The sequence below is a fragment of the Periplaneta americana genome, chromosome 1, assembly GCF_040183065.1.
Source record: "Periplaneta americana isolate PAMFEO1 chromosome 1, P.americana_PAMFEO1_priV1, whole genome shotgun sequence".
NCBI lineage: Eukaryota > Metazoa > Arthropoda > Insecta > Blattodea > Blattidae > Periplaneta > Periplaneta americana.
This window is the reverse complement of record NC_091117.1, coordinates 27,005,486-27,030,549: the sequence shown is the minus strand read 5'-3', so window position 1 is coordinate 27,030,549 and position 25,064 is coordinate 27,005,486. Positions and strand designations below refer to the sequence as shown.

Here is a 25,064-nt window from a genome sequence, read left to right as displayed (position 1 = left end):
TAAAAAATAATTTCACTCAAACATGGTCCCAAGGAAAAGAAAACCCTTCAATTCAAAGAAAGAAAAGATGCTTGAAGATAAAACTAGATGTTTTAAAAATAAACGAGAGATAGTGTAGAAAAAAAAAAGTATGAAACTAAGACGAGGGAAAAAGGCTGTTTGTAATAATCACCTTCCAATTGTACAAAAAAAATCAGAGGTACCATACATTTATTTTAAAAATGTTAAAGAAAATATTCCTTATTTATGTGTGGAAAATGCGTTATAAATACACATTTCTCACTAAATAATGAATTTTCTCTGGATTTAAAGGTTAAGCAACTAAAAGAAATAATGCATAAATTTTACATTAGCACTTCTAGTTTTTTCCTCTATTGATATGTTATTTTCATTAACAATTTATAGGATGTTTTCAATTTGTGGCGTGACTTTAGTGTCAAAGCACTTGCGAATTCAACCTTTATACCATAAAAAACTATAATAAACACCATTAAACAATGAAGCGCCTAATATTTCATTCATATTTACTTCCATATGAATCAGCAGAGGAGTATAGATGATTCTCATTTATGAATTTGTCACAATAAGGGTTGAAAAATATGAATGTTAATTTTAGTTTCCCTTTCCCCATCCCCGAAACTCTTTTTGTCTCCATTTGGTGACAACTTCATTTTTCAAGGATCTAATTAATTTAAATTAAAGAATAAGGTATTCATTTGAAAATTGTATCTTTTATAAAGAATCGAAATTAACATAAACTAATATCATTAATCTTAACTTCTTTCACACATTTTTAAACGCTATTTCTTTTAATTGCTCATAATAATTTACATTACATTACACAAATTTATTACAATTCTAGATTACGAAAGTATGAATTATATTTTCAAAGATTCCAAAAGTATTCAACAGGCAAGTGCTGTTACAATGAAACAAGTTTTCGAACTCTCATGAAACACAAAATAATGTGTCTGTTAGAAATATAACCCCATATTAGGGGGAAAAAAAATGTATAAATACATTACTATATTCAATTACATGGTTCTGTTTTAGAAAACTACATAAATTCCAAGACGACATTTACCAACAGTGTTTCATATAAATTATATTATGAAATATGAATTTGCGAAACATTTATTCTTACAAACCTACACTTCGTATTTATACTGCAAACCAATTTTTTTTACAGTTATACAATAATTAAGAAAAATAATACAATACAAAAACACATTCCAATTAATCTGTTCTAGCAACTGGGCAATTTGTAGCTGCGTGACGTCATTTGAACGTGTTTAACTAGAAATTTGTTCTACTATAATATGAAGTAAATACAATGAATTTAATGCCAAAAACATGAAAGAAATATTTCATTTGTAACTTTCTAAAACAGAAATGGGCTAAACTGCAATCGACACACACACACAAAAAAAAAATTGGTATGAAATTAAACTATTTCAAACTGTCAGTCTTCCCAGTGACACTAGTAACAATGGGAGTTGAGTTTCCCTTTCCCTCAAAGAAAAAATAAATTTTCTAATCAAAGAAATAAAAAGTACAGAACTTGACATGTTTCAAAATTGCATCTTAATTCCCCATGTACTATTAATTTCTGGAATTCCACTCAAAACACTCAAACTGATCACTCATCTACCCACCGATGGCTATCAGTAACATACTTTATTATGTACACACACAAAGCATTTTTATTTTAAGTAAATGCAAAAAACAAAAAAATATATACTCTGAAATGGAAAGGATAGTAAATCCTAGCCACAGAAGACAAGAGACAACATATTTAATTCAAAATTGTGTGAACAGTATAAGCCGCAAGACTTGCTACTTTCAGAAATATGCAAATTTACATTTTTTTTGTTGTCACACTACAAGTCAAAACAAGAAGGACCATCAGAAATAACCAGTGGAAAACAATGACTGTCCATCTAACTACCAGCAAGTTGAACAGACCGATGCCAGGGCAGTCGCCAAAACACGGAGCACGATTCTGGTAGGCCTGACCGCTGAGGATTGGATTTTACATAACAGAACTCTCAAACATGTCTCTTCACACAAAATCATGATTCTTCACACGTCCACCATCTCCCTCAGACACGAAACGTTTGCGGCCCCTGTGGTAACATAAAAAAAACAACCATGTCTTACTATAGTTTTATTGCTATTGATATAAAGGTCATAAGCAAACTAGTAGTGTATTTTTATGACCAACTAATCATAAAAAAAAAAAAAAATAATAATTGAGCCTTATAACTAGATGACCAAATTTGCATTCACGACCTTGGGACCTTCACGCAGTATGTGGACTAGGCCTACCTACTGGTATTTTTGTGTTCTAATGTCAACATCACAGTCTCACTTGTCAGTGTTAGAATGTACTACAGGTAGTAAAATTTTACCATCACACTTTTCAAACCATCAAGCTCTTCACGTAAACACAGGTTCAAAGAGGAATGTGAAGGTGATTTTTTTTTGTAATAAAATGAAGAGAAAATGTATTTATTATGTAATACAATATTACTGGCATATAATTATTATTAAATTATATGTTTTTATATTTTATTTATTTATTTTTTAACTGTCTGGCTATTCTTTTATTTTAGAAAACTCCTTTCTGTCACTAGAAAATGAAGATTCGATAATAGCACAGATAGCAAAAAATGGAAAGAGGGGAAGGAGGAGGAGGAGGAGGAGGAAGAAGAAGAAGAAGAAGAAGAAGAAGAAGACGACGACGACGACGAGGGAAGGAGAAATGGGAGTAATAACCAGGAAAGGATGTTGCTAAAGACTGAAAATGAAAATCTGTGAACAACTTTAAATGTTATTTATTCATTTATTTAATCGCTAATATTACCAAAGTGTAGGTCGCATTATATTGAAATATTTTTATTTTCCACATAGAACATCTTACAATTGACCAGTTTCATGGTCTAGTGGTCAGAGCTTCTATGGTTCATGAGGTCCCGGGTTCAATTCACCGTATCCTTAAAGGATATTATTCCTGTGTTCGTCCATGGTCTGAAATTTAGGTTAAGTTTAGATTTAAGACCTCTCCTGGCATTACATAATCATCATATCATATCATTAGAGTAATGTAACCCCAACCTCAAAAGTGGGTTACAACTAAGCCACTGCCAGGAGAGAATACCAGAAATGTCGAAAAGACAACCTGGTGGCATAAAAAAAATGTGCAATTTGGGGTCGTATTAGATGCAGGCCAATATGGTAGGTACCAGTATATTATAAGTATAGACTTAAAGTTACCAAAAGTCACCATGATAACATCCATTAAAACTGGAAAGAAAATCTCAAATCAATTCAGCCACAAGAGGACTTGAACAAAGTTGCTGACATTTATCTGTATACAGCGAGCTTTAAGAATGTGGAGAAGAAAACTGAAAATATGACAGTCCTCTAAATAATGTCCTATGGTCCCTATGGGCCTACAAGTGTTAGTTCAAAAGTACAGTAATAAAGAATATATTAGTATATGCAAGTTAATAGAAGAATAAAACAAGAAATACAAAACGAGGTGGCTCAGACAGTTACATTTCAGACTTGCATTCGGAAAGTTTCAGGTTCAAACCCCATGTCCAGCCAATCTGACTGGTCTCCCCCCCAGTCACAAAGACAAAGGCCAGATTGGAAATTTACAAACTATGATTCATCCCAGTCTTAATCATCAATATCATAAACATTAAAACAAATCTAAAAGCTATTTATAACACACGACAATACCAACTTAAACTCGACAATAATTAACAACCTACTAATGTACCCAAACGATTAGAGAAAACACGGAAATTTTACTGGAAGCAAATAAAGAGATAGGTTTGGAAGTAAATCCCGAAAAGACAAAGTATATGATTATGTCTCGTGACGAGAATATTGTACGAAATGGAAATATAAAAATTCGAAATTTATCTTTTGAAGAGGTGGAGAAGTTCAAATATCTTGGAGCAACAGTAACAAATATAAATGCTACTCGGGAGGAAATTAAACACAGAATAAATATCGGAAATGCCTGTTATTATTCGGTTGAGAAGCTTTTATCATCCAGTCTGCTGTCAAAAAATCTGAAAGTTAGAATTTATAAAACAGTTCTATTACCGGTTGTTCTTCATGGTTGTGAAACTTGGACTCTCACTTTGAGAGAGGAACATAGGTTAAGGGTGTTTGAGAATAAGGTGCTTAAGAAAATATTTGGGGCTAAGAGGGATGAAGTTACAGGAGAATGGAGAAAGTTACACAACACAGAACTGCACGCATTATATTCTTCACCTGACATAATTAGGAACATTAAATCCAGACGTTTGAGATGGGCGGGGCATGTAGCATGTATGGGCAAATCCAGAAATGCATATGAGTGTTAGTTGGGAGGCCGGAGGGAAAAAGACCTTTAGGGAGGCCGAGACGTAGATGGGAAGATAATATTAAAATGGATTTGGGGGAGGTGGGATATGATGGTAGAGAATGGATTAATCTTGCTAAGGATAGGGACCGATGGCGGGCTTATGTGAGGGCGGCAATGACCCTCCGGGTTCCTTAAAAGCCAGTAAGTAAGTAATATACCCAAAGATCCTACACATGTGATGTATGATCATAGATGTTAAGGTGTGTATAAGTAATCTCTATTTAAAAAGTGAACCTGGAGAGAAAAACACACACGTGCACACAGTATTCAGTTCCTCTATCTTATTTTAATTCTGTACACACCTGGACGGCATCTTTTTGATGACCTCATCAGTGAGGAATCCTCCCTTTTGGCAGCGCTCTACAAATCGCTCAAGTACTGTGTAGGCTAGAGGAACATCCAAACATATGTCAGGCATGTCTTCATACACTCGGAGAAATCCCTGCGAACAAATGGAAAAATATGACAATACTTAAGACGAAATATCACCGATTATGTTGCCATTCTCCAATATCCTACTCATACTTATTTCTTCACTTTTCCACTACATTACATCTAAAAGTCTAATTCCACTGACGATAAAATAATAAGAGGACAAAAATACTGTGAAAGTGACTTAGCAAGCAATTTAGGAGCACTGCAAATGTCTTTTATTAGAACGTTGAGTCATTTGTAATACTGTTTTATTAATAGGGACCGGATTTTTATGTAATTACATGTTATATTCCTTTCCAACTAACCGTATATAAATAACAAACCTTTGTGAATCATGTAATTACCATTAATATATTAAAATTTGATACTACATATTTTTACATATTTATCCCATATGGCTTGGTATTACATAAATCTACATATTTAGGGACTTTATTCATTTTCTCTCCTCTAAAAGGAAAAAAAAAAAAAAAAAAAATTCTGTTGGGGAAGTTTACAATTTGAAATACACAGATTTAAAAAGCCTTTTTACCTACCCAAGAAAAGATATATTTCGGGACGAAACATAACGTCCTTAGTTTCAGGAAGTAACAGAGGCACTCACCCCCTACCACCCACTGTAAATATGAGTGAACAAAAGGCAACCTTCTCACTACTACCTTGTATTGTAAAAATCACTCAGAAAGTAGTGTTATCTTCGTGCGGTGGAGTGGACGAGGTGACATGATTTGTCTCGAACTATTATTGTTCTGCACACGTCTTAACAAGCCGCTCCAATGCAATTTGCAACCTTACTCACCCTCTTCCTAATCCTTCCATGGAAAACCCGTGTCAAGTCTGACATGAGCCACAATAAAGTAGCCGAGTTTTAAAAAGGAGCTGGAGTAAAGGAACAAACTGGAAAGATGTTGAAAGATTAAAATAAATAGCTTTTCAGGTTATTGCTTGACCTCTTATACGGGGAATTTTTTCGAGCAATTAGAAAATATGGTTCTCGGCTGGAATAATTCTACTCTTCTGAATGAGACAGGAATGTCACTTTTCAAACAATAGTTTGTAAATACCTATGATTTGAGGTTTTAGTAGGTACTTTGTTTCTTACAGGGAGCAGCTAAAATGCATGTGTCCCACATCTCTTATTTTCTCCTAATCCAGTAAAGCGAAACAGTGCTTGCAGTACTGCTGTGCCATTCATTTCACTCAGTTCTCTAGTTTTAGCACTTACAGTATAAAGCGCAAGTGAGTTTATCTACTGCTTTTAACTAACTAAAATGGCCCCTGTATCTTCAACCCTAACAACAAAAATAAAATCATGGATTGCGATGGACGAAGCTTTCACTACAGATGGAAAAATAGTAATATGTCAAGTGTGCAGTAAAAAAGTCGGGTGCTCTATGAAATCACAACTGGAGAGTCTTACCTATTCTATACCTGCCACATATTGATATTAAATATTTTCATGATTTTACATATTTTGGTACATATTCAGCTAATTTTTCGTACATAATTATGTACATATTTCACACCTTGATATTACATAAAAATCCGGTCCCTATTTATTAATATTGCACACTACATTAAATTGTAAGTGTTCAATTATGAAAATAAAATAGTTAAGTAATATTCAATTTACCCTTTCCATCATATCGGGGGTTATGATGATGGCAGCGTACAAAGACTTGAGCAATTTACACATCATTTCTTCAGTGTGACCATTGATAGCCTCTATGGTCATGACAACAGCCTGTAATCAAGAATGTAAGTCAATATAAATAGGACAAAAATTTAGAACCTGGCAAAGTATGACTTTGTATTTATTTTTAAGCATTTATCAACAGTAATCTCACTAGACGTTTTGATTTATCAGAGAAAATCAAAACTCGAGTGGGATTTAATTGACTATTACACGATTAGAAGAAAGTATATAAAGATTAGAAGTAACGAAGTACTCCAATACAATAAAATATTAATTGACACGAAAATACAACTGTCTTCAAATGTATTATTGTACCATCTCAAGATTACAAATTTTACGCTAGATGCATGCTAGATGGCAGTAGTGAGCAATGCCTTCTCATCGAGAAATTCTCGATCTATTATACACGATGGCAATGTTACTAGTCAAGAAGGCTTTGTTGATTCAGTTTCATTTTTATTAAAATGCAACATTCCACTTCAATTATCCGAATCCCAGTAATCAACGTCACTTGACAGATGATTTTCAATAAATCCTAATATTAAACAATTTCTGATACGTGACTATCCATAATATCATATAGCAGAAGCTATAACATAACCTAACTAATATACACAAGTGTTAGAAAAGTTTTAATTAACGAAGATGACATAAAAAATAAACATGAATAATTTTAAAAGGGGTGAAATGAGCATTGAGCGGATTCCGCCGATTTTGGAATAGACACCGACATACTTGAACTGCCAACATAGAAAACAAAAAAATCACACTCAATCGCTTTCACCTTCATCTTGACGGGATAATAAAAGCCTAAACTAACCTAATCTAACCTAAGTGCGTCGGTGTCTATTCCAAAATCGGCGGAATCCGCTCAACGCTCGTTTAACCTTAAAAGGAATACGATGAAAGAGTAATGGGACGGAGAAAAATTCTCTCCGGCGCTGGGATTTGAACCCGGGTTTTCAGCTCTACGTGCTGATGCTTTATCCACTAAGCCACACCGGATACAACCCCGATGCCGGTTAGAATCGTCTCAGATTAAGCTCCAACTCTTGGGTTCCCTCTAGTGGCCGCCCTCTGAACTACGTCATAGATGTCTATGAACGTAGGACCGAATTCCACACATGTGCTGAGGTGCACTCGATATGAGTGACTAATTGGCCGGGATCCGACGGAATAAGCGCCGTCTTAAATCACGAAGTGATTTACGCATATCATACATATTATTTTAATGTACCGAAGTACATTCTGCATGGAAATATCATATGTACTTCGCAGTGGCGGTTATTCAAGTGAAGTACATGAAGGCCACCTTCACCCCTTTTTTTTGTGCTTTAATAAAATATATTTTATCAAGAAATTAAAATAAAATGAATTCTTCACTAAACCATATTTTGCTCTATTTTTTAATATCTTGTTCGGCTTAATCCGCTCAGTTAACGTTCACTGCAGTACTTCACACGAACCCCGCACCAGTCAGGCCACGTGGCTAGCAGACCAGCTGAAGGTCCGAATGAGGCTTTCCTTTTCGCCTTCAGTAAACACACCCGGTTGCCATGACAACGAGTTGCATATTATGAATTACCGGTCCCTTTTGCGAGGCTATTATGAGGGTCTGTGGAGCAGGCATTCATCTCCTTTCTCTATTCTTGAAAGACAGAATCCCTCTCTCGTCCAAACATTGGATCAGGGTGGCAAACTGTAATATTTTGCAACTAAATAAGAAAACATAAAATATTCTGTAAAGAAGTTAAATATTGTTTAAATTTAGTATATAACGTATATATTTTGGTATTTTTTAACGTTAGTACCTCTTGAATATTATGTTTTATATGGATTTTGAAATAATTTGAGTATCCTGTAATAAATAAAGTTGGCATAACATTTGAAACTACGTTGTACATTTGACCCGCGCTGACCAACGATTTCGCTTTAGGTATTCTTTGTTGTGACAAGTGCAGCGAAGTGTGAAGGTGTTACTACGTGTATTAATGCGATGAAAACATGAATCCGTTAAACGATTTAGTGTGTAATCTTTTGGAGACACCGTTCTCTCGTTGGTGTGCAGAAGATAAGCAAGATATTTTAAAATACCGCAGAACAAGTCACATTAATATAACTATGAAAAAAGTAAAAGTGGTGGTCGGTCATACAATATTCAGTTTCAAGATTCGTGGTATGCGGATTGCAACTGGTTATGTGGGAGTCACTATAACGAGAAGTTATATTGTTGGCCTTGTCTTCTTCTGGGGAACAAGAAACCCGCTTGGAATTCAACTGGATTTTGCGATTTCAGAAATGTCAATCGCGGTCTTTACAGCCATGCAGATTCAGCTGAACACATTAAATGTATTTTGCAATTAAAGGCACTGCAGTGCGGATGCACTAAAGGAAAGTTATAGGTTATACGTAAGTCAATTTAATGAAAACGTACATTTAAATAGACTGGTAATGCACACCGCAATCGATACGGTATTGTTTCTAAGCAAGCAGGAGTTGGCTTTTCGCGGTCATGATGAGAGTATTTCGTCACAGAACAGGGGGAATTTCAAAGAATTATTGGCTCTCATTTCATTGGCCCTATGAAAATTAGAAATCACTATGAAAAAATTAGGCCTGTTCTTTCTGGGAAATCTAAAACGATTCAAAATGAAATAATTGATTGTATTTCTGAATGCATCAATGACCTTGTAAGAGATGAAATTACTAGTGCCCCTTTCTTTTCCGTTCAAGTGTAAGTTTTCTGTTCAACAGAATACTGCTTTGATTTAATCGTAGCTGCTTGATTTTACTGGATAGGCAAGCTTATATTGGAAGTTGCATGTTCCGAAGTTGATTTAAAATATGAATACAGTTTACGATTATGATTGTGATTTTGAATTTTGTTATTGGTCCTGTTTCTTGTGTACTCATTTAATTTGATGTGTTGTATAAAATGTGTTAGATTTTGTCTTTTTTATGTCATGTGGACTTGTGGTTGTTTTATTATGTTGTGGTATGTATTGTGTGGAAGTTTTGTTGGGACAGTGAATTCTTCGGGATTAAGGGGACATAGCTTCCGAAAATGTTGAAAATTTGTTTATTTTATATGCTGTGCTTTTCATAAAACTTAAGAAAATGGTGAATATATTACATTAATTCAATATGCCCATCGTATAGGTTACAAAAGCATTCGCGACGTCACGGGTATATAACGATTCCAGGAAATTACCTAGAATTCTATTGACCTTCACCTAATTTATCCGGCACGAGCCGCCACTGGTACTTCGGTACATTAAAATAATATATATGATATGCGTAAATCACTTCGTGATTTAAGACGGCGCTTATTCCGTCGGATCCCGGCCAACTAGTCACTCATATCGAGTGCACCTCAGCACATGTGTGGACTTCGGTCCTACGTTCATAGACATCTATGACGTAGTGCAGAGGCAGCCACTAGAGGGAACCCAAGAGTTGGAGCTTAATCTGAGACGATTCTAACCGGCGTCGGGGTTGTATCCGGTGTGGCTTAGTGGATAAAGCATCAGCACGTAGAGCTGAAAACCCGGGTTCAAATCCCGGCGCCGGAGAGAATTTTTCTCCGTTCCATTACTCTTTCATCGTATGGTGACGCAGAATATCTGCATGGAAATATCATATGTACTTCGGTACATTAAAATAATATATATTAAAAGGAATAATTATGGAATGTACAATTTTCAAATTTGAATGTGGTTGGTGGTTCAGTTGATGTTATATTGGACGTGTGCGTAATAGAAGTGGAACTCGTTGGTTTAGGCCTACATGGTGTATTCAATTTATTCAGGATTTCCGAATGGTGCTCTTCATTTATTTGTAAATCGGATTTCAGAAGATGCATAGGTATGATCAGTGATTTTTATTAATTCTTGTTCTTGAATGCAAATGCGAGTCATATTTGAAACTGCCGTGCATCGACTGAAGTGGTTTGTAATTTTTATATATATATTTTGACGTCCAGACCAGCGCAGTTTCAAATGTTGGCAAACAAAGAAACAAATGCTAGGGACGCGATAAAATTGTGCGATAAGCAGCCATGATTGGTTGAAATACGTCCTTTCGTACCGTTTTATTGGTCAAAAGTAGTATGACGTAGTAAGAGTGTAATAGTCATCTAAATACCACTCCAAATATCCTGAATGAAGCCAATTGCACTTTCTGAAATCGGCTCCATAATGTTATAAGTGGTTATTTAGAAGTTACAGAGTGGCCATCTGGTAGCATTGAATCCTAGCGTGAGTGACTGAAATTTGTGATTGACAAAGATGTGCTTAATGGTAGGTTTTTGCGGAGCACTACCATTTCCCCTACCAGAACTGCTCTATTACTCAGCATACTGATGCGCTGTAGACCACCTCTCATGGCTTTCCACGCTGGTAATCTGGATCGAAACCCAGTGAGTCCAAATGAAATTTTTGGTGAATAAAGACAGAGATAGGGTATTCTAAATCCCTATAGCAAGTTTTCACACTCTTACAGGTTAGTATGAGCAGTTAACTTTTTATATTTATCTGCTGTGAAAATGTAACCGTGCATGCAGTTTGAGAGGATGTTTCTACATGAGCTCAGTAACAGTTCCCTTGTCAGTAGGATCATTAAGAGAAATTTCATTCTGAAACTCTGAAGGAAGTTAGTACTGTTTATACTTTACATTAAAGTTAATTATGCCAATATTGCAGTAAAATTTGCTTCTTCTACATAAAGAAAAGTTAATTACTCCTCACTCTGAACCATGAGCTAAAATGTTCACTCAAGGTAAGTCTTAATTTTTTTTATGCTCGACCATGCCCAAGGGAAAAAAATGGAACGCTCTGCATCTAGATTGGCAACAGGCCATGATTGTTTGGCTAAACACCTGCATAGAATTGGAATATATCAGTCCCCTAACTGCCCATTGTGCAACTCAAACCAAGAAATGGATTCGGAACACCTCAAAATCTGTGCTTCATTAGCTGGTCATGATAATATCTTTGAAAAATATTGGAGTGCAAGAGGTCAAATGACTTTATTGTCAAACGCCTGGCATTAGAAAACAACAACATACACCTGGTAGCAGCCCTTTAATGGACCTCATTAAAGTACACCTATTCTAATGAAGTTCAGGTGTTCCACCAATCAGAAAACACCATTGTAGCAATATGAAAGCGCAAGTATCGATTATTCTCGGATATGCAATCCAAAGACAACTAGCGCGAGATTAGACAATATTAAACTCAGTCGAAAAAAACAACACACAAATTAACATCAATTCACCGTCATCTTTCAGCCTTTCACAAAGCACATTCCCGCAAATTCATTTCACCAATTGCCGGAAAAAATCAACATGGTCGAGCATATAAAGTCGTATAAAACTCGACTATAATGGTAATTAAGACGCTCGTATGAAAATTATGAAACTCGCTTCCGCTCGTTTCATAAACATACTCGCGTCTTAATTACTACCATTATAGGCTCGTTGCATAATGTACTATTATATAGACAAAATTTTATTATAGACTAATACAAGACTGTCTTTCAGTACCTCATACACCAGTTCGTGGTGGAAATGTGGCACTTCCAGTTCCAAGAGACATCTTGTAGCTTCCTGGAGATCTCCTGACGAAAGGTACTCTTGAAGAAGCAATGTCATCTGGCGAGTGAGATATTTGACAGGTCGCAGGCCACCACTCACCCCCCAAACGTTGTCCAGACGCACCAGTCCATGCTTCATTGAGAGAAGTGTGTCTGCACGGGCCAAGGCTTGTCTGCAGAAAAAAACAATAAATTTACGAAATGTGTTAAACACTCCTCTCACCTGTCTCCAGTGGATACAGATGAGCTTTAAATAAGAATATTCAACTTCTATTGTTTATACCATTTTATTGCATACTTATGTTTCAAACTATTCCAAATCACTGCCTAGAATATAAAGCAAAACACCTAAAAAAAAATAACTATAAGACAAATAAAGATACATGCCTTTACTTATTTACTTCCAGTACCTTAATAAGTGTTTCCTTTAATTGTCCAATTACAATTTACTCTGGCAGTCACTTAAGTTAGAAATTAATATTTCATAGCTATTTTTTAATGTTTCTCTTCAAGTTAAAAATTAACTGAAATTACAACGAAGTACGCTATAAAGTCTTCCAATAGGAGTGTCACACATTTAAAATTAAAAAATTGTATAAACGAAAGAGGTTTACTTATTTAATTATTATTATTTTGAAGCACACTTAATGCCATTACATATGGAAGAGAACATCAGTTAAGTAGCTGCCATGGCTTCGTTGAATTGCACTCAATTTCACGAATAACACACGTGATATTGTTCCTTACGTCTGTTTCTGGATTGTTGGTATAAGGCCATTATTTAACATAACCCCATAATAAGTAATCCAGTAACATTAAATCATAAAGACCCTGAAATTCTCCCCCAAAAGGTCGACTGTTTCGTGAGCAGTATGACATGTGGCACCATCTTGCTGAAACGAGACGTTTCTGAGATCCATACCTTCCAATTGAGGCCAAAAATAATCCCTTATAATAGCCCGGTATCTTACACAGATCGTACACTTCATGTAATGCATGGAATGCTTGGCGAATGGATGACCTTTTTTAATATTACATTTTAATGATTTCTATGCGTTGTGGAATGATGTAACGTTCCATGATTATTTGTCAACAACTGTAACCATGGGAAAAATATGACTGCTATAGCTTCATAAACACGGTAGCTGTTATATGTTAAAAGTAAAACACTCTTATTGGAAGACCTTATATCAAGTGTAAACGGGACAAAAAGTAACAGAGATTTGAGGAAACCCCTCCAATTGCATGTAACGTCTATACAGGAATTAGAATAAATATATACAATTTGCTGTAAAATTTAAGTGTGTCTAATGGAAGGAATGAAATAAGGTATTAATAACAGCAAATAAATGAGTGCTGGCGGTGATGGTAGTGGTGGTATTAGTTAGTAGTAGCAGTATTGGATTGAAACAGAATGTACTGTTAAGAGGACAAGTAAAGAACTGTTTTACGAGTTTACAATCCAACATCACTGCCATCTACTAATCTTTGGACAAACTGCGAGGAACATTATAACAGACAGCCAATTTGGCGTCATGCAAACACAGGAGATGCAATATTTTTCGAGACGGAGATGATAATGAAAGAGGAAATGTGAAAAGTGTTGGTGGATGACGAGAGAAAATCTTGAGGAAACCTTGTCTTTGTCCACCATAAAAACAACTGCCACTGTCGAGATTTGAGCTTGAGTTCGTTGCTGTCATAAGCCACAGCTCTACCATCTGAGCTACCAAGACGACATTAATAGGCACCATAATAACCTCTTTGAGGAAATGAAAGGTTTTTTGCAGACATTATTTATTTCTCGAAGGATAATCAGCAACATCATCGTAATCAACTTTTTCTTCCACTAGTTACAGCTTTATCAACACACAATCGCAAATTGAATTAAAAATAAGGCATGATAACCATAAGTCAGTACTGGTACTTAATAATTGGCATATATAATTTATTACAATCGTAAAGAGGTTTCTGTATGAATATGGAATTTGTGTTTCATTTTTCAAAATGGCTACAGCCAGAAATTGTTTACAAGTAGAACTTGTATGGTCAAAGACAATAGGGCAAGTTTTCTGATACCTCCATTGCTATCTCATCATCCTTTCTTCCTTCATTATCATTTTATACGAAGAGATAAATTAATCACAAAAATGAAACGTGACTGACATTCGTTTATTTGTTTGTAACATCTTGGACCATCTGAACTTGCAGAGCTTTGGTCCAGAAGCAAACAAGACTATACCTGTTTTTTCGAAAGATGGGACATGACAGTTAAGCGGCCGTACTTGGAACTACATTGCCAATTTGGGTGACCACGCAAACAGTTGATGCGAGCTACCAGTTGACGTTAAAGCATTTGTTGACTATTGATGGGAAGGTATAAAAACAATACAGAGATTGAAACACGGAAAGCATTAATAGCTGACATTGTGTGCACAACAAATGGCGCCAAGAGAACTGTTGACCACTCACCATGTGGGAACTGTAACTTTGGCAACACAACCATAGTTACCATAGCAACAGGCCTCCCACGCTATGTGGTATTCAATTGTTTTTCCGGTCGCAGCGCTAATTTCATGTTCCATGTTTATATAAAAAAAAACAGGTATAAACACTATACTGGGAAATATATAAGGTTGTGATTTACACTGTGTGGACAAACTCTCATGCGTGGAGGTTCGGCGCTATCTTGTCCAATAACAATTCATGACTCGCGATGACGTAAGGGGTCATGAATTGTTATTGGACAAGATAACGCCGAGCCTCCACGCATGAGAGTTTGCCCACGCAGTGTAAATCACAACCTTATATTTTCCAGTATAAACCTCTGATTGAGGTTCTGGCTGATATGTACATTTATTTTATCACTTAACGATATGTGTCAGAGAAAGAACAATAATTGTCTGTATACATCTTACGTCTGATTAGTGTAATATGTATCTAGTCAGCGATGTATGCAATGCAGGAGGAAAGGAACTGACCATCCTGCCTCATTATCTCCTGGTTTAGTTGCAACATGAGTGATGCCTTATTGGTATCACCACAGTCTACTATATACAGTCGCGAAGCTTGAGGTGACTTTTTGCAAATCTCGTGATAAAGCGCTCCAAGCGGTTAGCAACTAGAAACAATAGACTGTCCACGGTCGACTTTGGACTGTGTCGTATTTCCATCGAGTGCTAGCTCGTTGCGTATTTCACATTGATACTTGTGAAATGTTCGTTATTGATTGTAATGAAAATGTTAATGGATAAAATATAATAATTGGAATAATAATATTTTACTAGAGACGTAGAAAAATTAAGTTTGTTTTAATGAAATTTATTGATATTTTCAATTCTGGTGGGATTATTATTGCTTAGGCCTACTTTTTTTTTCAAAGGATATGCTTTTAATTATAGCCGTTAATTTTGTTGTTATTTTTATTTGTTACTTTACTAGAGACGTAGAAAAAGTCTGTTACAATAAAATTTATTGATCACGTTTTATTTCCAATTCTGGTGTGATTATTATTGCTTAACCTCATCCCACTTTGTTCACTACGTAAGCCTACACTACAAGTACCGGTACACGTAAGTTACGCCATTAATTCATATTTGCATTATTATTGTTGTAAAGGGAAATGCAAATTAATATTTATTGGTTTCATAGTTAATTATCGCTATAATCTTGAATGAGTGAAGCGATTATAGTAAATTTCAGTTCGTTTTGCATAACAAAAATAATAATATTAACCTATTTCTTGCAGGTATCTTCGAGTTTATGGTGGAATTTAACATACTTCATTAAAATAATAAATTAACTTTATGCATTTAATATTTCAATAATGGAAGGAAGATGTTAATTTTTCGAAAAGAACACAACGAAAGTGTAACATATTTTGTCGTCTACTAGGAGAGAGATCTGCGATGATGAGGCGATAGTAGCGATCCTAGTGGTGGGCAACTACCCATGTTTGCATTTTTACTACATATTGAGCTTCGCGACTGTATATAGTAGACTGTGGTATCACTATTGAGGTTCAAATCTGTCTTTGGACAGTTGACTAAACAACAGACCATCGAATGCATCAATTCTGAATGTAAGCTAAATACGGCACTAACTCAAAGAAACTTCTTTTTAAGAAAATGGGTCTCCCTAGCTCTTATCCAAAGTAATGATAATATTGTGCTTTTTTTAAAGACATTTTTAATAAAATCTTCACTGCTCTTACATCAAGAAATTGGATTTTTACATTATTGTTCAAACGTCCTTTATTAACACATGGAAATTGGTACAATGGACACAAGCAACAAAATATTTTACAATATCGTGTGAAGCGAAATACATGAAGTAATATAAAAGAGTGACAAATCGTAATTACCTCGCATGATCACAGTCAACTTTTTCTTTCCAGATCTGAACAAACTTCGGTGGGAGACAGTCGTCAGCCACAGCTCTTGCTATGAAGTTGCCGAGCACTGTGGCTGCATCAGGCGTGTCTAGCACAAGGTCAGGCAGATTTTTCAGGAGTCCCTCGAAAGCTTTTAACAAATGAAGCACATCAATGTAAATAACATCAACTAAAACACACTAACCACTATCCTGTTGTAACTTTTTTATTAACAACTGGACAACACTCTGAAAAAAGCAACCAACCCACCTATGTTAGAAAACTATGAGGCAACTACGACGTTACTTGTGTTCTCGTACATTCATTCTGGATTTCAGATAAATAGGGTAGGTATTTAAAGTAACCTAGAAACCAACCTCTTGCAATGTCCTTTTGAGTTACAACACGTCCATAGAGATCAGAAATGAGAACTGATGTCATTTCTCGATGGGACGGTTTGTGATCCATTGCAATTTCCACTGCTAACACTGGAATCTGAAAATTAATAGTAGTAGTAGTAGAGAAGAATGCAGAAAGGTTATAGAACCCTGAAAATTGGTACAGGAAAATGTCCTAGGACATTGTAAAACTTAATAACGATGATGATGATGATGATGATGATGATAACAATAACAATAATAATAATAATAATAATAATAATAATAATAATAATAATTCCATTGGGGATCATCAATGTGGTTTTAGGCGTAATAGATCAACTATTGACCAGATATTTTTTATTCGACAGATAATGGAGAAAAAATGGGAGTATAAGGGTACAGTGCATCAGTTATTCATAGATTTCAAAAAGGCATATGACTCGGTTAAGAGAGAAGTTTTATATGATATTCTTATTGAATTTGGTATTCCCAAGAAACTAGTTCGATTAATTACAATGTGTCTCAGTGAAACGTACAGCAGAGTTCGTATAGGTCAGTTTCTGTCAGATGCGTTTCCAATTCACTGTGGGCTAAAGCAAGGAGATGCACTATCACCTTTACTTTTTAACTTTGCTCTAGAGTATGTCATTAGGAAAGTCCAGGATAACACAGAGGGTTTGGAATTGAACGGGTTACATCAGGTGCTTGTCTATGCGGATGACGTGAATATGTTAGGAGAAAATCCACACGGGATTAGGGAAAACACGGGAATTTTACTGGAAGCAAGTAAAGAGATAGGTTTGGAAGTAAATCCCGAAAAGACAAAGTATATGATTATGTCTCGTGACCGGAATATTGTACGAAATGGAAATATAAAAATTGGAAATTTATCTTTTGAAGAGGTGGAGAAGTTCAAATATCTGGGAGCAACAGTAACAAATATAAATGATACTCGGGAGGAAATTAAACACAGAATAAATATGGGAAATGCCTGTTATTATTCGGTTGAGAAACTTTATTATCCAGTCTGCTGTCGAAAAATCTGAAAGTTAGAATTTATAAAACAGTTATATTACCGGTTGTTCTATATGGTTGTGAAACTTGGATTCTCACTTTGAGAGAGGAACAGAGATTACGGGTGTTTGAGAATAAGGTTCTTAGGAAAATATTTGGGGCTAAGAGGGATGAAGTTACAGGAGAATGGAGAAAGTTACACAACACAGAACTGCAAGCATTGTATTCTTCACCTGACATAATTAGGAACATTAAATCCAGACGTTTGAGATGGGCAGGGCATGTAGGACGTATGGGCGAATCCAGAAATGCATATAGAGTGTTACTTGGGAGGGCGAAGGGAAAAAGACCTTTAGGGAGGCCGAGACGTAGATGGGAAGATAATATTAAAATGGATTTGAGGGAGGTGGGATATGATGATAGAGAATGGATTAATTTTGCTCAGGATAGGGACCAATGGCGGGCTTATGTGAGGGCGGCAATAAACCTCCGGGTTCCTTAAAAGCAAGTAAGTAAGTAATAATAATAATAATAATAGTCCCGCGCCGTGGCGTCGCGGTCTAAGGCATTCCGCCTAGGACTCGCGTTACGGAATGCGCGCTGGTTCGAGTCCTCATGGGGGAAGAAATTTTCTCATGAAATTTCGGCCAGTGTATGGGACCGGTGCCCACCCAGCATCGTGATGCACTTGGGGAGCTACGATAGGTAGCGAAATCCGGTTGCGAATACCAGCTATAACGGCTGGGGGGATCATCGTGCTAACCACACGATACCTCCATTCTGGTTGGATGATCGTCCACCTCTGCTTCGGCATGTGGGGGTGAGGCCAGCAGCCGGCTGGTCGGTCTAGGCCCTTCACGGGCTGTAGCGCCACGGATAATAATAATAATAATAATAATAATAATAATAATAATAATAATAATAATTCCATTTTTACCAATTGAATTACATAGGCCTACATAATATAACCTTAATATCAGCATATGGAAATCATGCGTTTTTTTTTTATTTGCGGGCCATTATGACACAACCATCGCTGATCGATTGTGCCAACCCCTCAGCTAGGCGCATTCCAAACACACACAACTCCAACCAGCGTTCGGGGAATGCATGTGATAATGAGAATGTATATCAGATGAAATGATGTTCATGCCTAGCATGGAAAAAAGGAAGAATCCCAAGAAAAAATCACAGGCTTAACTAGGACTGAGAAATGGACAGACAGAATAAGAAATGAAGCTGTGTTGGAAAGAGTGGGAGAAGCAAGAATGATACTGAAACTGAACAGTCAAGGAAAAAGGAATTGGTAGGGTCACTGGCTGAGAAGAAACTGCCTACTAACGTATGGACTGGAAGGAATGGTGAACGGGAGAAGAGTTCGGGGTAGAAGAAGATATCAGATGATAGACAACATTAGAGGAAGATAGAAAATAGGAAAGACTGAAGAAAGCTGGGTTTGCAGTGAAAGCCCTGCCTTGGAGAGAACGCTAAATGACAATGAATGAAAATAATTAGGACTCGAACTCGAACTGCCTGTATGACCAAGCTTACGGTCTAACCACCACCACATGGAAGAAGTCAGGTCTGTAAATGGGCTTATTAACAAAAAATAAAGAAAAATTAGGGAAGGTAACATAATGAGGAACTATCTGTTGGATCATACATGTTTGCACTGGAATAGTCTGGAATGAGTAAGTCGGATGACCACCCAAGTCATTATTTAAATGAAAAAACGACGTATCAACTGCGAAGTTTTCTAGTATTGATGGAATTAATGATACAGAGATGGTCTGATTAGCCAAATCAGCGAATCCGCCATTGGATTACCTGACATTCGCTTTACTTTGGGGAAACCCTCAGAAAAAACCAAAGTGCTCTAAGATTCTCAATGCTGGGTGAAAAACGCCAAAAGATGATGTTGATGAACTGGCTATATTTTGTTAGTCATAGAATTTCCACTGCATGCACTGAACTTACAACATGAAGTATTACTTTCAAGAACTGGTTAAGATTAGTTATGCACTCACCATATACCGTTTTGTACCACAGTTGAGTTCATCAAAGGCCATTGCTGCTTCCGCAGTGTCTCCATGTTCGAAGTACTCCAGAACAATGGGTTCAGTTCCTTTCTGCAAATAATAAATAGTCAATTACTTCTTGTATTGTGTTACAACCTTCCTGCCACGCCCTTCTTCAGAGCTGGCCTGAATTCGTGACAGAAATATCTGGTCAGGTCAGTCAGGCCAAGCCTCTCCTGTTGCTAGTGATTGATTCGTGTGGATAGAGCTTTTTAACGTGTCGACCTCACAGTTAAGTTGTTACCACGCTTGGTACGGGCTCCAAAACTCGCGAGAGGACAATGGGTTTTAAAGATCGGTAAGAAATCCTTAATGCCTTCTCAGGGAGTGCATAACCCATAAGGTGATGAACCTACGTTGTAGATTTACAGCATGAAAAGAATTGTTCCTCACAGAGGTCTCCAGATAAAAATTTGTAGGTAATTAGGAAACTGCACGATGGACCAGATGAATGAATGGTCTTTCCCATCCTTCATCCGTAATCCATAGTAAGTCTACGCCTATAACAAGACATAACATAATTGTTATTGTTTGACTTTCTTGTTGGTTTTAGGGAATAATTTATTTCAATATCATTTGCCTTCCATCGAGAATTGGATTCTTAAGCCTCGTTCACACTTTTCAAGTAACTTGAATTCAAGTCACTTAAAAGACGAACTTGAAAAGTGTGAACTATGTTTCAAGTTGACTTGAAATCAATTAACGGCTTGAATTCAAGTTTCAAGTGAAGTTGGATCCCTTTCTACTTTTTACTTGACTTGAAAGGACACTTGAAAAGTGTGAACGTCACTTGATAACTTGAATTCAAGGAGAAAAGCGCGGGAATTCAAATTAACAACTGTTTTAAGAGCATTAAATTAACAGCTGATTGTTTTTCTGTCCTACTGGGAACGTAAACATAATAGGAAAGAGTAGTAAGTGAAATAATGACAAAGTATTTGAGTTTCTGAAGTTGTATAAAATTCACGAAGGCCTGCGGATTATAGAAACTGCAAAGTTTCGTAATAAAAATGCAAAGGAATCTGTCAAGGAAGGGAGAGTTCATTGTAGAACTGAACAGCAGAGATTTTAACGTGGACACACGACATAGCCTATGAAAGACAATAATAAAAACCATTAAACTGTAGATAGAGAAGAAGTGAGGAAGATAGGAGAGATTAAGAAAAGAAAAGCGTTGCTTGAAGAGATGACATTTATCGCCGAAACTGGCATGGTTCAGTGTGGTTGTTAGATTTTTTTTGGGAACTCTTAACAGTTTCAAGATAATCATTTTCAATTATGGTAAATCAGACTTTCTAATATTTTATTACATTTGCGATAAGAATTATCAAATCTGCTTGAAGAGTTCACTTATTCTATTTGTAATGGTCAATGGTCGTGTATTTCTCTTACTAATCTAATTCCTAACCCATACTGAACAACGCGTCTTCCATTTCAATATATTTATCATTTCCCTGGCACGGAGGTTTGCTACTACAGAAATTCCTAATTGCACAACATCCATCGACGCCATTTTATCCTACTTGAAAACAAAATAATTTGAATATGTCTGAACTGAGACTTGAATTCAGGGTACTTGAAATCACGTGACTTGAATTCAAGTTACTTGAAAAGTGTGAACGAGGCTTTAGTCCCATCCCACCCACATTGTTATGAAAATTATAAAGCGACATTAAACCTGACGTGACACCCTCGCCCTGTCAAGAAGTCCATTGCTCAAGCTAATGTAGGGTAAACACAAGACAAAAGACGCACACTCCAACGTCTGTGCAAGGGGGAGAAATTTCCACTTCCTTACTGGGAAAAGCTAACGCTTAGCTACAACAGAAATTGAAGTTTATTTATATCACTAGTTTTCCATAACGAGATCTTTGCATATCATAAGTTTTGAATATTATCTTTTATATCATTTGGTTATTCTCTGATTGAGATTCTGGATGGTATGTACATCTATTATCAGGCAGTACATCTCACTTGACGATATGTGTCAGAGGAAGAACAACTGTTTGTATGCATCTGAAGTCTGACTAGTGTACTATGTAAGCTACTCGGAGATGTACGCAATGGACTAGGAAAGGAACTGGCCATCCTACCCCATTCTCTCCTGGCCTAGTTGCCTCATAAGTGGCGCCTTCTTGGTATCACTTGTGAGGTTCAGACCAGTTTTCGGACAGTTGACTAAACAACATATCATTTGGAAGTAAATTTTACTTTTATTAACTATAAAAAAATAGTCGTATAGGGTATATAGTAATGTTTTATTTAGATACTCTTTCAACTGCAGAGGTTACTGAATGTCAAAATTCAATTTGGGTGAGAAATTAGCAACAAATTTTGCGTGAAGATTTATATCAGAACAGGGTTTCTTTTAATGCCATAAACAGGATACTTTTTTTTTTTTGTGAAACAAAATTGGCGTTTTCGGTGTTAAACCTGTCTCTATTTCGGTAAATATTTGATAAAATAAGTCATCAATTCGGTGGGTATTTCGTGAAATTCAATTAAATCACAAACATGTTTTTTTAACGATACTGACTAAAATTTTGGTGCATATTTCGTAATTTTTGCAATTTCCTGGTTATAGACGTATTTCGCACAATGATAAAAATTTCGCGTTATTTCGCGAGTTTGTTTTGCTTACATAAGGTATTTTTAGGTATCTAGAAGGATAAATGTAACAAAGAAAGAAACAGTGGAAAATTACGAGCGTATCGTTATTACCAAAAAAATACGGCCCCTAGTCATAAATCATCGTTGTCGTCAAGAAATATGCCCATTGGCCTGCCCTGCTCCCCATTGGAATCTGAGGCATGTCACCTTACCAACGAATCTCGGCCTTCTTTATAAATGGGATTTCTTTTTAGCTATCCTACTTTCGTCCTCAATTGTTGCATACATCTGGAGTGTGATTAGTGAAATATGTTAATGGCCAACGATGCATGCAATGGAGGGAGCAACTGGCCACACCACCCAATTATCTCCTGGCTTAGCTACCTCATGAGTGATCTCACTGGTGCATTGGTGTCACTTATGAGGTTCCAACCAGTCTTCGGTCTGTTGACTGAACATACACATACCGGTTTCATAGGCTAAACCACGGAAAAATATTTTCTTTCGTTTTCGTATGATAGCTTATGTCAGCCTCCAGAAACACCCGTATAGCCTAGGCTTACTTGAATCACGCCACCATAATTCACATGTTCCGTGAACCAGGATATGTTTTCATAAAAAATCGCCTGCAGAATTGCAATAATCTTGCCAATACTCCATTGCAAAGGTCAGCAACCTTCTTTTTAATCGGCTATTTAACGCCGCTGTATCACGTGCGAAGTTGTTTTGCAATTATGGTAATGCGGATGACGGGATGAGCCTGGAGATTCACCACAGTTGCCTTACAGATGGGGAAAATCTCGTAGAAATGCCAACCAAAGTAACCAGCCCAAGCTGAATTCAAACGCAAGCCAGAGCGCAACTTCGAAGCGTGAAATCCGCTCGCTACGTTTAGCTCACTCTGGTAACCCGTCAACTTCTTACGAGCACTGCGCCAAACTATATCATTGAGCCACCTTGTTCGGTATTTCTCTAATACAGCGGTGACCAAAACTCGAGCTGCAGTGATTACATGCGACAGACAGCCTATGAAGTAAGGAGACGGAGGAAAGGTACTTGGCGTGAAAACTACGGCCAGTGGTGGTTCCTGTACTAACTACCATAAAGTGACGTGGAGTGCCAGTCTCATTTTTACTTTCTCATTATGCGAATGATATTAGAGCAGCGGTGACCAAAGCGGGTGTTGTGATTACATCGTGTAATCACAGACATTCAAACGGGTACAGGAGTTTCCTGTACATTGCTGTGTTTTTAATTCACGTACTGAAGGCAAGCAGTGGCGGTATCATGTCGCTCTACAAACTCTGTCTCTACAAGCAGCAAGAGGTGGTTTTGTAAAGAATTAGAAGGAGAACTTTTTTGTTATTCTGTCGGACAAAATGTAATAGGCCTATGTTTACTTTCCTCAGCGGTTAAATTAGAAGTACCAGTATGTAGAAACATTAATTGCCACGCTGAATAATGTATTATTATTATTATTATTATTATTATTATTATTATTATTATTATTACTAGCCGTACCCGTGCGCTCCGCTGCACCCGTTAGAAATAAATATAAAGTAATTACATAATTAAAAAAAACATTTGATCCAGGGAACATTCGTGTTTGATAGAAGGATAAATCGTTTAATATGTTACTTAATTTAAATTGCATCCAAATAATTAAAATGCGATCATTTTGGTCCAGAGACAATCATTTGGTGCAATGACAATTCCTTTAACATGTTTCTTAATTGTTATTACATGCAACCATAGTTTAATGAAGATTGACATCATTTAGATTTAATGTGTATATTTTATTTTACTTGTTATAGGTTTCCATTGAATTATGGTAATAACTTAACTACGTATTCAGTAAATGGCGCTTGGCCCACTATGGTTCTGAACCCTTCAAATAACTTAAATTATATTATATAATATTACATATTATATTATATTATATTATATTATATTATATTATATTATATCAGAAGTTACTGTAATAACATTATAGCATTATGCCCATCTAGAGAAACTACACTTTCCAATGGTGAAATAATAATTAATTATACAAATCGGTTAATTTAGCTTCCGATTGTTGCTGTCCAAGGCCCCTTATAGACGAAGTTATTTGATTTTTAATTCATTACACGGCCTTAGATGGCAGTCATTTTAATTTTAAAACTCATTTATCTCATTAAATATCAGTCCTATCACAATTTTTCAAGGAATAAAACTTATCAAAAATTATTTTTAAAGAAACTTTTGTTATGTAACATTTTTCACAAAAATCAATAATAAGCGAGATATTTCGATTTATTTAATTCAGGCCCCCTTATAACCCCCCTTTTAAATAATGTATTTTGAATGCCATATAGCCTAAAATCTAAGTTACAACGAACTTAATTTATATTCCAATTTTCATCGAAATCCGTTCAGCCATTATCGCGTGAAAACGTAACAAACATACAGACAGACAGAT

General features: G+C 36.1%; 1 protein-coding gene across 1 annotated transcript in view; it reads right to left on the bottom strand.

Moving 5' to 3' along the window:
* Positions 1–566: 566 nt before the first annotated feature.
* The window catches only part of Pdcd4 (Programmed cell death 4), a 265,699-nt gene continuing 241,201 nt past the window's right edge, over positions 567–25,064 (bottom strand). The window contains exons 3-9 of the mRNA XM_069816177.1: positions 19,943–20,044; positions 16,899–17,016; positions 16,513–16,672; positions 12,100–12,322; positions 6,495–6,605; positions 4,729–4,868; positions 567–2,126 (exon numbers count right to left, since the gene is read on the bottom strand). Coding sequence (XP_069672278.1) covers positions 2,063–2,126; positions 4,729–4,868; positions 6,495–6,605; positions 12,100–12,322; positions 16,513–16,672; positions 16,899–17,016; positions 19,943–20,044 — 918 coding nt within the window. The 3' untranslated portion in view covers positions 567–2,062. The remainder of the gene's footprint in view (positions 2,127–4,728; positions 4,869–6,494; positions 6,606–12,099; positions 12,323–16,512; positions 16,673–16,898; positions 17,017–19,942; positions 20,045–25,064) is intronic.